The sequence below is a fragment of the Grus americana genome, chromosome 32, assembly GCF_028858705.1.
Source record: "Grus americana isolate bGruAme1 chromosome 32, bGruAme1.mat, whole genome shotgun sequence".
In the NCBI taxonomy this organism is placed as follows: Eukaryota; Metazoa; Chordata; class Aves; order Gruiformes; family Gruidae; genus Grus; species Grus americana.
In genome coordinates this window covers 337,032-351,341 of record NC_072883.1, presented here as the reverse complement: position 1 = coordinate 351,341, position 14,310 = coordinate 337,032, and the positions used below count along the sequence as shown (strand labels likewise).

The 14,310-nt window shown below is 47.3% G+C and overlaps 1 protein-coding gene and 2 non-coding genes across 5 annotated transcripts; all 3 read left to right on the top strand.

Annotated features, from left to right (window-relative positions):
* Positions 1-1,705: 1,705 nt before the first annotated feature.
* Positions 1,706-13,297, top strand: LOC129198343 (E3 ubiquitin-protein ligase TRIM7-like). 3 transcript variants are annotated; one of them, XM_054807574.1, is made up of 8 exons: positions 1,715-2,158; positions 2,986-3,081; positions 4,389-4,619; positions 6,310-6,332; positions 6,929-7,044; positions 7,849-7,884; positions 8,049-8,121; positions 10,874-11,009. In XM_054807574.1, exons 1-7 carry the CDS (start codon positions 1,742-1,744, stop codon positions 8,093-8,095), a joined length of 966 nt encoding a protein of 321 aa, XP_054663549.1. In that variant the 5' UTR covers positions 1,715-1,741; the 3' UTR covers positions 8,096-8,121; positions 10,874-11,009. The 3 variants fall into 3 exon arrangements, with proteins under 3 accessions (XP_054663550.1, XP_054663549.1, XP_054663548.1); XM_054807575.1 differs by lacking the exon at positions 8,049-8,121 and having other exon boundaries at positions 1,706-2,158; positions 10,874-13,297; XM_054807573.1 differs by having other exon boundaries at positions 8,049-13,297.
* Positions 13,298-13,933: 636 nt separating this feature from the next.
* TRNAT-UGU (transfer RNA threonine (anticodon UGU)) lies at positions 13,934-14,006 on the top strand. Its single transcript has one exon. It is a non-coding gene; the product is annotated as a tRNA-Thr (tRNA).
* Positions 14,007-14,176: 170 nt separating this feature from the next.
* On the top strand, positions 14,177-14,248 carry TRNAP-UGG (transfer RNA proline (anticodon UGG)). Its single transcript has one exon. It is a non-coding gene; the product is annotated as a tRNA-Pro (tRNA).
* The last annotated feature ends 62 nt before the right edge of the window (positions 14,249-14,310 follow it).

The following is a 14,310-nucleotide window of genomic DNA, read 5'->3' as shown; positions in this document are numbered from 1 at the left end:
AGTGGAAGAGGAAGCAATTTCCCTTCCATAAGGAGTGATGTGTGTATAAATATATATCAGTGTATATAAGCAGGTGTAGGTAGATAAATATGCACACAGGTGGAAATTGTGGTCTGTAGAAAAATTCCTTGTCCATAGGGAGCTCTGTACATATAAATGTTCATATATTACATATATGTACACACATATGTCCCTATATATATGAGTGTGTCAATATGTACATACCCGCAGCAGGGGGGGTTGGAACTAGGTGATCTTTGAGGTCCCTTCCAACCCAAACCACTCTATGATTCTATGAAAAATATATCTATATTGTGCTGTTTGCCTGAGTCATTGTGTGTTCAAAAACTAATGTGGGTCATAGCAACCCCTAGTAGTTAGATTTTATTTTCCTGTGAGAAGATGAGAGATTCCTATCCAAGCCCAGAACTGTATTTAAACTGACCTGAAAAAGCTCACTTCTAGTCCCAAATGAGCAAGTCTGGATTAGCAGTAAATGTATGCCTGAAGTCTGATGCTCTGTTTTAGCAGATGCTGGAAAATGCAATTACCAGAAAAGTTTTAAAGTTATAGGGGGGTTCAAGTGAATACCTCTCCTCAGTGTTCTTCCTCAGCCGCAGAGGTATCAGGATGAACCTGATACAAACCCTACTACAAATCGGAAAGCCTTTACAAACCCCTGGCAGCAGGATACCAAGAAGAATTTTGCTAATATAGCTCCACCAGTACAACCTCTGGGGTTGGGATTTGTCTCCTCTTAGCTCCAGATGTCTCCAAGGCAAAGATCTCAACTTGGAGATGTCAAATCAACTCGGTTGACTTTGAAACCAGCATTTATGGATAGGATCGCTTGATCTGTTTTCAAGTCCTCATTAGGAGGAGATGAATCACTCCCCAGAAATGCCTACATTTCTCTGCTGATGGCAATGTGACACCCCCAAGTAACTAGATGACTGTCACTCACTTTTATCTCTTCTCTGTAACAAGAGCTTTGGTGGAGACAACCATATTATAGGCTAACCCCAGCCAAGGAAGGTCCTCAATATATTATCAGTCCCATTTAATGCAAGACCTCCAAAGCTGCACAAAATGTTCTTGGGAGGCAAAAAGTGTTTTTGAGATGCAGGACCCCAATGCAGAAGTTAATCTTTATGGATTTGGGAAACTCACCTCTGAATCTTGATATGGACTTTGCATCCCTGTATATTCCCTTTCTCCCATTGCTTTTTATGGCCCCTGTTGAGCCCTGGAGCTCAACCAAGTCATCTGAGTCCCCAGCTGAAGCTTCCAGGGTGAAATGGATCTTTAACGAGGGCTCAGATGGTTACCTGGATCAGAGCCTAGAGCAGCTGTTAAACACAAGCCTGGGGACTCAGATTTTGCATTTAGCACCAGGTCAGCCAAAAAGCAATGAGACTCAGATCTGGTGGCCATATCCCAAATGATTTCCCTTTTCCCACCTCCTTCCTGGAAAAAAAAAAAAAAAAAAAAAATAGGGAGCTCAGGATTTGTGGGGGAGCAAATGGCAGGGACCTTCCTGCTTTCCTTTTCTACTGTTTATGCATTGTACTCTAACGTCGAGGTCTTTGTTGCCAGTTTAAAGAAACTGGACACTGCAGAAGTGACCTCGGACAGCAGGCTCGTTCCTGGAAGAGGAACGCCCACATGGGGCTGGATGCCAAGCATTCATGTTCCGCGTCCAGCCCTGGTGAAATCAGTCCTTGCTCGCAGGAGAGAGGCCATGGCGGCGGTGTTTTTGCCCAGCAATCTCCAGGATGAAGCCACTTGCTCCGTCTGCCTGGAGTTCTTCAAAGACCCCGTGTCCATTGAGTGCGGGCACAACTTCTGCAGGGCGTGCATCATCAAGAGCTGGAAAGACCTAGACATGGACTTCCCCTGCCCGCAGTGCCGAGAGGTTTTCCAAGAGAAGAGCTTCAGACCCAACCGGCAGCTGGCAAACATGTCCGAGATAATCAGCCAGTTCACTCTCCGTGGGGCCAAGGGTGCAGAGGAGGACGGGCTCTGCATGAAGCACAGGGAAGCCCTGAAACTCTACTGCAAGGATGACCGGAAAACCATCTGCGTGGTGTGTGACAGGTCCCGGGAACACCGGCCGCACGCTGTGGTACCTGTTGATGAGGCATCCGAGGAGTTCAAGGTACCTGTCTAACTCTGTCTCCCCTGGGGAAGACCCCCCCCCCAGGTCTTTCTGTCTCCTGGTGGTATGCGTTGAGCTGTGTCTTTGTGCTCCTTCCAGTCCCCAAGCAGTCACTTGGCTTTCCCATGCTCAACCGCCCTGCAAAGAGCCAGTTGCTGCTTTCTAGATTTCTGAAGACCTGGAAAACCCATCTTCTCTCCAGATATGCAAAACCCTCTCATGCATTCACATCATATCTGCAGCTGGGGAGAGCGTGGGATTAAACAGAGGGCAGCCAGGAGGCTGTGACACAGTGTCTCCCGCGCGAGCTCTTGCAAAAGCCCTGGGCTTGAGCCATGCGAGCATTGCGCTGCAAACGCTACCTGTGGTTACCCACCTTATCAGTAGGGTAACAGCTGACAGTAAACACCCACATCTATTTTAGGTCTGGGCGAGCATCCAAAGATGAATCTAAGTTGATTAAAGCCAGGCTGGGTTTTGCTTGTGCCAAGAGCAAAGGCGGAGGAGGCGGTAGCAGCAGCCGATGAAAACAGTGCACAACTCCCCTCCCCAGCATCCTCTGTTTCCTTTCTTTGTGTTTGCTGCATGCGTGTGAGCTTGTGGCAGTCCTTGGGGGTTGCAAATGTTGGTGTCCGGGTGAGCGTGGGCAGAGCTGAGCCAGCGCGTTCACCCAGTGAGAGTGCCCCTGTGTTTTCCTTGCAATCCTCCTTGTCTTCACACTGCTGCAAAGAACAAACTGTGTGCAGGCAGAATAATGCAGCAAAGGAAACCAAGCGCAGCAAAGGAAAGAAAGAAAACCCAGTAATATCTTCTTTCTTTGTTCCTAGGAGAAAATCCAGGGACGCTTGGACTTCCTCAAAAAGGAGAGGCAAGAGCTGCTGGAGTTCAAAGTGAACGATGATAAGAAAACCCAGGATCTCTTGGTGCGTGCCTGCAATGCAGTGCTCTGGGGTGGTGGGGGCAAAGGTTCAGGTTGGGACACGTGGAGGGGGTTAGGACCCACCAAGCTGCCCCACCTCCTCCTTCCCACTGCTCTGTCAGTGCCTGAAAAAAGGAAACAGATGTTTTTCTCCTTCCTTCACCATAAGGATTTGCAATATATCAGCCACTGTCTTAGCAGACCAAAGAGGCGGGTGCTGGAGCATCCCTGAGAGCTAGGCTGGCTGTAGGGCTCTCCTCCACCCTTCCTCTCTCTTCCTCCTCTTCCTCAGCCCGTTGTTCCTGGGGCAGCAGAAGGCAGCACAGCATTTGCTGCAGGAAAGCCCCCACCATTCCCTGCTAATAACACCCCTCCCATGCCATCACCCCAGAGACAAGTGGCTCTGAGTTGCTCATGTCCCCCCCGCCCCTACTTGGGACAAAGACCATCAGGCCACCCTCAACCCATGTTTCTGCTCTACCATCCTTGTGCAACAGGGTTATTACCACAATTTACTGGGTTTTTTTTCTCCGCTGGCAGGGCTTGAAATAGCACCAGCCTGCCAAGAGCCGTGGTTTCATACATGACGCAAAAGGCAGAGTGTGAAGGTCCATTTTTTGAGGGCCAAGTGGACCTGTTGGACCTGTGCTGAAAGGCAGTGTAGAGTGAAGCAACCAAAACACGTTCAACCTTGTCTGTGCTGCCAAAGGGTGTGTTTCTGGGAGCAAAATGTTCCCATTTGCCCCTGGGCCTTGTCTCAGAGGCAACTTGTTGGTCTGCTTGCTGCTCCAAGTGGGTTCTCCTACACCCTTCTCCCAGTTTGGGTGGCGGGACCAGCAGATGATAACAGGGACTGGGGAAACCTCTTGGCCACCAGTCCCCACCTCTGCTTTATTGAGTGCTGATTAACTCCTCACCACCCCAGGGGAGAAAAAGGAAGCCTATGTGTCCAGTGTAGAAGAGAAAAAACCCTGAGATCTGCTGTGGAGTTGAGGTACCTGCCCCAGACATGGTTTGGTACTTCTTCCCTCCAGAAAAGAGTGCAGGAATAGAGCTGCAATGAAGATAATGGCTGTTTGTGGAGTAACTGCCTATGGTCTTTGCTATCCTGTCCTCACTCCTTTTCAAGGTCTTTGTTCAGGCATGACACATCTCCTCACCCCTCCCCAGCTGAAGGCACCCAGTCTCACAAGCAAGCCAACAAGCAGCAGCAATGACACTGGCAAGTGCTTCAAATTCACCAGGTGGCCCCTCTCCACCCCAAAGTCATTGCACCAGCTTAAAACCCTTTTTGCTGTGTTTCCTTCCCAGAAAACCATTGAGAACGAGCGGCAAAAGCTGCTCTTGGAGTTCGAGAGGCTGCGGCAGTTCCTGCATGACCAGGAGCACATCCTCCTGGGGCAGCTGGAGAAGATGGAGAAGAACATCGCCAAGAGGCAGAATGAGAACATCACTGACCTCTCCAAGGAGATCACGCTCCTCAACAAGCTCATCACAGAGCTGGAGGAGAAAATCCAGCAGCCTATGCTTGAATTCCTCAAGGTGAGATGTTTGTTAAGAAATGAGCCTACAGGTCTGAGTCGTGACCCTTCTTCATCTTTTTTTAATGTGTTTCTGGATCCTGTAGAGGTGCTTTGAGGATAAATGTCCTCCCCCCCCCCCATTTAAGGAGAAGATCGTGCATGGCAATGTCTGAGTGCCCTGAGCTCTGCTACACCAGCAGTAACACGCAGCAACTATCTCTGGCTCAGGAACATCCTGAAGCAGAGGTGTGCTCTTCATATTTAATAGCCTCTGATAAATTTTTCTTCTGTAAATTTGTCTGGACCTTTCTAGCACCCATAAATTCTTGTTTCAAGGCATTAAAAGCTGAATTAGACCTTGCATGAAGAACTGCCACAGTGGTACTGGCTAGATCCTTAAGCCAAGCAACTCCTTTTGCAAATACAGGTCTTGATGGGTTTACAATGCTGAAGGTTTGTGGCATGCCAAGTCACAGATGTCCACTCCTCCAGCTTAAAGGCATTGGTGAGGGCTTGGGATGGAGTTGAGTACAGAGGCATGTGGTGCCAGGCTCAGCAGGACATGCTCCTTGCCAATTTTTGCAGCAGTCCTGGCTGTAGAAGGTTGGCTGGGACCTGAAAGCAGAGCCAGGTTTTCAAGTCAAAATGAGCTATTAACCAAGCTGGAAAGTATGAGGGAGAGAGCAGATGGAGTCCAGGTATTGATTGCATTGCAAAGAAAGAAGCTGGAGCCAAGCCAGCCCTCCCTGTTACCCAAACTCTCCTTTGCGGATGAAGTAGGGTTTGAAAAACAAACCCGAGATGCCCATCCCAAAATCAAGCAGTCCTGTTCCCCACTGAATGGAAAAATGTGAATGGGTGACCTTCTCTTAATTGGCAATGTTTTGGTTAAACTATGTAGATTGAGCTTTTGGTGCACACAGATCTGCAGTTAAATTCCCTCCCAGGCAGCATTGAAAGCACTGTAAATATTTGCAGACGGTTTCAGTACTTGGCTATGGGTGAAAACTCATTTCACGTGGTCTTTGCTCAGCCCTCACCAACGCACGCAAAAATGATCCTGTAACAATAGGTGATTTTTTTTTTTTAAAGGCCATGTTGGAAATCCTTAGCCAGCTCCAGAGAGCCTTTCCATTCCCTGGGAGGGGGGTATGGCTTTTTGTTGCCTTTGAATCACATCCAAAGTACTCGCCACAGTTTATGTCCTTCTTTACATTATTTTAAAGGCACCAGAAAGGGCAAATAGTGGTGTGGACTGGACTAAGCATGGGTTTCATCTCTGTGAATATTCACCATGTAGCAACTAGTTATTGAGGTATTTTAATCTACAATTTGCCTCCATAATTCACCCTTCCTGAGGGCAAACCACTTCCACTGTCAGGACGTGCATCCCAAGGTGGAATGAATCACCTGTTGGAGGCAACCTAAACTCTTCTCGGTGGTGACCAGACCATGGAAGTCCAGATATCATGGAGACATAGATAGACCTCCAAAGGCCCCTTTCAACCTAAACCACGTCATGACTCTATGGGCATAAAGCTGGAGTATTGTACATCGGAGCGTTTGGGAGGCTTGGTTCCCCATCATCTAAGGGATGGGCATCCTGGTTGGGTTAGATGAAGGGGAATTGCTCTTGTTCTGTCTGAGCCAGGGGAGATGTAGCACACGTTGCACGGGGATTTCACTTAGTCTCTCTTTTTCCTTTCTAGGATGTGATGAACATCATAAGCAGGTATGTAGTGCTGCTGCTTCCCTTCTTTCATGCTTTCCCCCCCCCCCCCCACCAGCACTGTTTAAAGGTCAGTGTTTGCAGGCCAGATGCCAGAGGGAGGCACTGGGGTAGATGGAGCTTGCCTCCTACTCGGTGCGAGCCCTGGATCTCTTCCAGCTTCTTGTAAAACAGCATTATCACAAAGTCTTTTCCCACCAGGCAGTTTCTTCAAATGTTGAGTGAGACCAGAAACCCCAAGTCATCTTATTTGCCTGATATGCAATTCACCCAGGGCAATGGTTTAGGCACCACTTAAGCTCTGAAAATGAAATTTAAGCTGCAGCAGGAGCAGCTGAGTGGGGGTAACCCAGCACAGACACCCTTTACACCAGCCAGCTGAGGGGGTTTTCAAAGTTGACATGCAAATCCTGGTGCCCTCATCCCGGGGGGGGGGGGGGTGGGGGGGTTGAAATCCCAGCGTGATCCTTGCAATGCGATGCTAAGAGCACTTGGACAGACTGGCGGGATGAGGTGTAAGCATTGCATGCTGCCAACTACAAGTGAAAAATGGGGGGATAGCAGCGATTTTCTTATTGGTTTTACTTTTTCCTTTGCAGAAGTGATGACGTGAAGTGCCAGAAGCCTGTGCCGGTATGCACAGATATGAAAATGCACATCTGCAATTTCTCCCTCAAGACCGTCGTCCTTGAGAAAGTCTTAAAGAAATTCAGAGGTACGTGGAAACGAAATCGGGGGGGGGGTTTAAAATAGGCCTGGCCTTTAGCAGGCGTCAGGGAAAAGGGACGAGGAGTGCTGGGGATGCTGAGGATGTCTCGAGGTCCCTTAGCACATGCCCAGCCAGCAGTACCGAAATAGAATAGACTATGTTGGAAAGCACTTCTGGAGATGTGCATGAAGAGGAGGAGACTTGCCCTGCCATTGAAGGAGATGCAGGATTTTTTGAGAGAGGGGAAAAACCTGAACTTGGACATCAATTTTAGTGCAATAAAGACTGCGGTTTTCCACACCTTGAATAGTTTGAGGGTTGGATAGCCAAGCTTTGCATTTAAATCAACAACTCCTTGCAGCATCGCAGCAAAGCCACGAGATGGTGCTGGGGGATTTGGAAAGGAAGCAAGCACCAAAAAGAGCAAATCTAGAAGAGAAAAATCCCTACGTGCAAACTCTGCCCTGGAGCAATAATTGGCTTAAAAGATTGTAATAAAAGTTTAAAATTCATAATACAAGGAGAACAAAATATGGCAGGGCACGATAAATAAAGCTTAAATAAATCCTGCATTAATTTGATGTCCAGAAGCTTTTTTTTAATAAAAATTAAAATATATTTTAGCAGGAATTTCCCCCGTTGCTTGTCCCCATTGCTGGCATTGCTCCATCCTCAGCTCTTGCTGCCTGTCGAGTCCAACATCGGCAAAGACGGCGCTTTGGCAATGTGGTGTGGGTGTAAAGGATGTTTTGTGGTTCCCTCTGGCTCTCTCTTGATGTTGCCATTTACTTGCCTGTCTCTTCTTTTCAGAAAACCTGCGGGATGAACTGGGAAGAGGTGAAAAAGGTAAAAGGAAAATATTTAAGACGTAGCGCCCTGGAGTAAAGACTTTAAATTGTGGTTGTAATTTGCAAAGCTGGTTTTGCAAAGCTGAAGAGAGGGGGAAAAACAGAAAAAAGGCACTCTAGATTTCTTTTTTTTTTAATTTCTTCTCTCTCGATGATTTCCAGATCCAGCCTGCTCAGTTCGAGAGTCAAAAGACGATTTTTCTAGCTGACGCCGGGGATCTAACAGCTAAGCTAGGTCCTTTCTGCCTGTTTACACTTAACCAAACTACAGTGCGGAACAGAAAAAAACAGATATTTGAACCCCAAAATGGATTCATGCCCTTTGCAGCCACAATCTGCTTTAAGTCTGCCAGATTTTCTCTGTGGTGAGGCTCCTGTCTCCACCAGGGTTTGGGATGCAGGGTGTGAGTGCTCCATAATCTGCTCCAGCGCAAAGCCAGATGCCTTAAATTCTGCAGAAAGCTGTTGGAATTGTGGCTGTGGGCAGGTGATTGCTTTCAAATTGTGCTGCGATGGAGGAGACTTGCTCCTGGGTTGGCAAAGGAGCAAGTTCACACAAGAGGTCATGATTTTGCAACTGGAAAAACCAGCTGGGTTGGCCCAGATTGACTCTTCCAATGGTGGGTGAGTCTCTGCTTTGCTGCACCAGCAGTGGTGAGAACAGGGGAATGCCAGTGAGCCGGGAAAGCACCACGATGGGCTCTGCAGGGTGTCCACAGCCTGATCCCTCTGGCTTTGCACTGTGGTGGATGCAGGGCATGGGCAGATGCTGTTAAAATCTGCCCCCGTCCTCCAGCTCCCTTGGTGTGACAGTTGGATAGCCATGCCCAGAGCAGCCGGAGTTACCCCAAGGAAAGTCAAGCCCTCTTTTAGAAGAGAAGACTTATTCTTGCTTTTAAGGTGGTAGTCTTCAGCATGGGGTTTGCAAACCCCTTGGGGAAGGCCAAGGAGAACAAGCCATGAGTTGGATCCTTTTTTTGGGCCATCCAGCTTGGGTCGGACTCTGCTCAAACATCCCCAGACACCCCTGGAAAATGCCAAGGGGGTTGGCAAAGCAACAGAAGAAAGGCTGAAGACCAACATTTAAAAGCAAAACAGCAAAACGACCCTCACTGCATGTCCATGGTGGTGTGTGTGCATGTGTAGAGGTATAACTTGGCTGGTGCATTACACCAGCAAACCCTCTGAAAGCAGGTTGGGCCACAGCTGAGGCTGCAGAGAGCTGGGGGATCATGAAGTGAAGGGACCAGCCAAAACCTCATGGCAGTCATTGAATCCCACGCCTCTGACTGCCTTAATTCATCTTTTACAAAAGCTTTGAATGCTCTGATTTTTAATTTTTTTTTTAATTTTTCTTTATATGATGTTGCAGCTCCTGGAGTCATATTATTATTATTTTTTTTTAATCCAGCCAAATCATCATCCGCAGCCCCTGCAGCAGAGCTGAAGTTCAAACCCAAATCCTAATGACTCCAGTGGCTGGAGACACAAGAGGGAGGAAGGAAAACACCTTTTGGCATCAAGGAAATTTCTTGCTCATCCAATTCTTTTCCCCTAACTTTTGCTGTTGAACACTTTGAAAGCACCTATCTCTTGGTCTGATGTAATAGTGCAAAATGCAGGAGATGTTATTTTAAGGCCAATCTCCCGGTTTTGGGGAGGAACCTGGTGCTTGAGCTTTGAGGGGGAAAAGGACCTACCCTTTCCTGTGGTTGCTATCGCTTTTCTGACCCCTATGAAACACTGTGAAACTTTCAATGCCATCAGGTGTCTTTTTGGATTTCATATGCAATTTTCAGCCGCAAATCTATAGATTTTGAAAGTGCATAAAGATCTTTAGCTAAATGAACTCTGGTGCAGCATCCAACACATTTCAGCTTCTAAAGTCCCATCTTATATTCCCCCAAAAGGATCTCATTTGATCATGGTGACTTTGCTGACTACAACCACAATTTGAGGTCACTAATGTGCTCGCTGTTTCCTTTGAGCCTGAGCTTGGAAGGGGAAAAGATGTTAGTATCAAACTTCATCTACATGCATGTTCCATGTGGGCTGTCCAGATGTGATCTGGTGTGTAAAGATGCCCTTAGTTCATGGCTTTCCATGAGGGCTTGTCATCATGGGGTAGTCTGGGGACAGATACTCAACAATTTATGATCTCAGGGGTGTATATACCCCATCTTGTATGTTGTACATTAGATGAGCCAGAAACAAAAACAAGAAAAAATTACCAATTTGGAAAAAAGTCTCAATCTAAGGTCCATTTTTACTGTACAATAATCGCTAATCATTTGCATGTGGTTTTATTGTGTTGTTTGCTCCTAATGTCCTTGCGTTGTTGTTACCCCATTTCTTAGCAGCAGCAGCATGAGTGTTGCCCTCCCATGAAGGGAACTGGGGTGTCAGTGTGGGAGGACAGATGAGTCCCCCCTGGTCAGGGTTTGAGAGGTGCTGCCTGGTGGCATTGCTGAAGGATCATGAGGTGATAAAAGAGCCAAAGACTACAATGCAGTTGTAGATCTCCCTCTAGGACATCTTGAACCAGATCTTGGTTCTCATTTACTATGATTTGCTTTGCCGTGTTGTTCTTCACCTTTAGCTGGTGGGGCTTAAGCCCTAGTGAGGATATGAAAAGCTGAGGCAGATGTTCATCCCATATTTTTAACTGGGACCTGCCTCTCCCACCTCCAAGTTTCTCACACATGTAGCTTGTCCCTCTGTGCTGGTAGAGAGAAGCAGCGTATTTGTTAACATTTGAAATTACTCCTCTTAAAATTAGCCCCAAGCCTCCAGGCTTCCTGAGGAGTCGGTGGTGAGAGGAGGCATCTCAAGCACCTCAAAGCCAAGCCAATGTCTGAACTTGGCTTTCCTTCATCACAGACTTACTGAGGTTGGGATGTGGTTCAGCAACTGATAAAAACATCCCCAGCTTGGGCTTTTAATTGTTAAAATTCTTATTGAGTTACTGTCACTGCTGTCATCAACAGAGGACCTGACCCTGGACCCTGATTCAGCAAACCACCTCCTCATCCTCTCTGCAGACCTCAAGAGCGTGAGGATGGGCTGTAGGAAACAGGAGCTGCCTGACAACCCCAAGAGATTTGACACAAACTCTCGGGTGCTGGCTACCACGGGTTTCAAGTCAGGAAGACATTACTGGGAAGTGGAGGTGGGGGCCTCAGACGGTTGGGCCTTTGGGGTGGCCAAGGAGTCCGTCAGGAGGAAAGGTCTGACGCAGTTTTCCCCCGAAGAAGGGATCTGGGCAGTTCAGCAAAATGGAGGTCGCTACTGGGCGGTCACCTCGCCTCAACGCACCCCGCTGTGCCTCAGCCAGAAACTCAATAAGGTCAGGGTGTACCTGGATTATGAAGGGGAAGAAGTGTCCTTCTACAACGCCGATAACATGCAGCACATCTTCACCTTCAACGTTGCCTTCCAGGAGAAGGTGTTCCCTCTCTTTTCGGTCTGTTCCACTGTTACCTACATCAAACTGTGCCCCTGAGGCTTCTCATGGGCTTGGCTGAGGACGTGTCTCCATGGTCTTCACTGGATGATGCCTGGACAGCAGTGATGAGCACGAGAGACTCTCAAATCAACTATGTGGCCTGGTTTGTTGGTACATAGGCAGGCAGATAGCTGGTAGGTGGAGATGACAGGTGGGTAATCAGGGAAAAATATCACAGGAGGGTCTTAAAATCAGCTTAATCCAGAAAATAGCTATTGAAATCATCAGCAACCCCCCAGAAGGTTGTGGTCACCATCTTAAACCTATCTCTGAACCAACCCAACTCTTCAATACCAGCAGGTATTGCTGCCACTCTGGAAAAGGCTGAAAGGTGCTTTTTTTTTTTTTTGGGGGGGGGGGGGGTGGTGAAGAAATAAATGTCAATGTTACTCAGGTGTGTTTGTCCTACTGGATGTGAGCAAGACCCATGTTTCTGAATTTTGGTGCTCCTGTGTAACTCCTCCTGAGGTCCCCTCTATGTAGAAGATGTTTTCAAAATAACCCCTTGAGGTTATCCTGCTTTGCCCACAGTAACGTAGACTTTGGGTGCTGAATCTTGTATTTCCTCAGGCTCTCTTTACTGCTCGGTGCTCAGCAAAATCACCCATTTACCTTCATCTTCTGTTTTCTCCTTCTGGAAATCCTCACTCTTTGCCAAGACAGCAGATATTCATTGTGCAGCTTGCGTTGTCCACTGTCGCTTTTGCCAAAACAAAAAATGAGTGTACTATTGTCTGAAGTGATGAAAAATATGGTTTCTTGTTTTGGGGCATTGTTGGTTGGCGCTTTAACCTTTTCTAGTAAACATACTATACCTCTTTAGGAAATACAGGGGCAGGGGAAGGCTTTTTTAAATCAAGAACAACATTTCGTGGCCAGTTCTAAGATAAGAAAAAGATGTTTCTGTGCGCAGCTGATCTTCATATGTACTTTAAACATACTGGCAAAACCCTGGTCAACTCCAATGCCAAGAAATTGTGGGTTGCACAAGTGCATTTCCTATGTTTTAGGGGTTTTAACCCCTCCTCTGCAGTAAATCCATGTCACAGCAGCAGAATAAAATGAAAATGCTGTAATTCTCTCCCAGGGCACACAGATCATGTATGTGCAGAAAGTAGTTGCCCTAAACACCTTCAATTGCTTGTGCTCTTTGTTGTGAAGATGTGTGGTCTATCAAAGGCCACCTGACTTGTGCAAAAGGTAACATCAAAACTCAAACAGACCAGAAGTGAATGCAACATCTTGATGTTGCTAACTTGGTGAAGAGGTGCTTTTTTCCCAGGTTTACAGGTTTTTTTTCCCATGCATTGTTGAAGGCTTTCTTGGTGCACAGCTGAGCCTTTAGCTTGTGTCCCAAATAATGGAAATCTGGCCAGCAGCTGCTGGAGATGAAGCACAATCCATCTCCTACATCTTCTATGAGGTGTATTAATGCAGGATCAGGTGAATTTAAGATGCCATTAGTCATAAAAAGAGCTGGGGGTGACTGGTTTAGGCATGAACATCTCCATTTTCAGCTGGTAGGTTGTTTCCTACCCTGAGAATCTACTTTTTTTTTTTTTTTTTTAAATGAGTTTGGCTTTAAATCCACGTTATTTAAAGCTGCAGCAACTCTTATAAAGGTCAAGCTGTGAACAGGTGAGCAAAATGCCTGAATTTTCTAAGGCCCATCCGTTGCTGAAGCTATGCCACTGTATGTCATATAAATAAATAAAAATCCCAAGAATAAGAAAGGCATTAGCAGGAGACACAGTATTTCTTATGTTGTGACTTGGTGTTCATCTTGCGAGAAAATGCTATTTCTGCAAAGCATGGGAAGCAAAAAAACATTGCCCGAGTGGAATTGAAACCTCCCAGATTGTTGCTAGCCCACGTGCTGGAAATAAAATGTGAAGGTGCTACCTGAGCTCATCTTCTCCTATTTATTATTCCCAACTGCTAACAGGCTGGAGAACATCAGAATTGTGGTTTGGAGGATTGTCCTGCTTGGTATTTAAGTTTAAAGAATGAATTTAAGTGAAAGCATATATATATATTGGGGTGGGTTGGTGGGGTTTTTTTCAACATCTGTTAAGCACAAACCTGATGTCTACATATTCCTCAAATTAGGGCTGCAATAGAAAGCTGAAGATGAAGACTGAGCTGACCTTTGCCTTTAGATGACCTTAGAGGGGAGAAATGGGCATCGCCACCCAGGTTATTCAGGCGGCAACATGGAGATTTCCTCACTGCCTGTACTTTGGCCAAACCTCCTGGAAAAAAAAAAAAAAAGATGCTGGAGGTGCCAAGGGCTGAAGTCTGACTCTTGCAGGGGTTCAGCGTAGGGGCTGAACCCCAACTTTTGGTGTTATGGGGGTGTGGAGTGGGCGACGTGGTTTCTGGCCACACTCCTTGCTGCTGCTGCTGCTTGTCACTGGTTTAGCGGAGCTGGCCCAGGCTGGTGCCTAGGGAGAGTTTTGGGGGGTGGTGAAGATTTGGGGCGATGTAGCCAGTTTCGGGGTTCCCCCGTGGACAGCACCGCGGAGGAAGTGTCTCTCGTGCTGGCTCCATAGCTCAGGGGTTAGAGCACTGGTCTTGTAAACCAGGGGTCGCGAGTTCAAATCTCGCTGGGGCCTCTGTTGCGTTTTATGGCTTTTTTTTTTTTTTTCTCCCAAAAGCACCATCGTTTTCCTCCCCGCCGGGACCAGGCAGGGCCGCGGGCAGCACCCAGGGGTGGCCGGGACCGGGAGCGGGGCGGACCCGCTCCGAGCACCGACACGTGCACCAGGAAAAGAGCTTTCAGAGCGGCTCGTTGGTCTAGGGGTATGATTCTCGCTTTGGGTGCGAGAGGTCCCGGGTTCAAATCCCGGACGAGCCCTGCTTGGTTTTTTTTTTTTTTTTTTTCTCCCCCCCCCCTTCTTCCTCTATTTTCCTTGTTTG

Excerpts from the sequence above, each read along its gene's own strand:
- LOC129198343 (XM_054807575.1), top strand. The coding sequence starts at position 1,742 with ATGGCGGCGGTGTTTTTGCCCAGCAATCTCCAGGATGAAGCCACTTGC. Across the intron at positions 6,333-6,928 it reads GTGATGAACATCATAAGCAG|AAGTGATGACGTGAAGTGCC; the intron begins GTATGTAGTGCT and ends TTTCCTTTGCAG. Across the intron at positions 7,885-10,873 it reads ACTGGGAAGAGGTGAAAAAG|AGGACCTGACCCTGGACCCT; the intron begins GTAAAAGGAAAA and ends TGTCATCAACAG.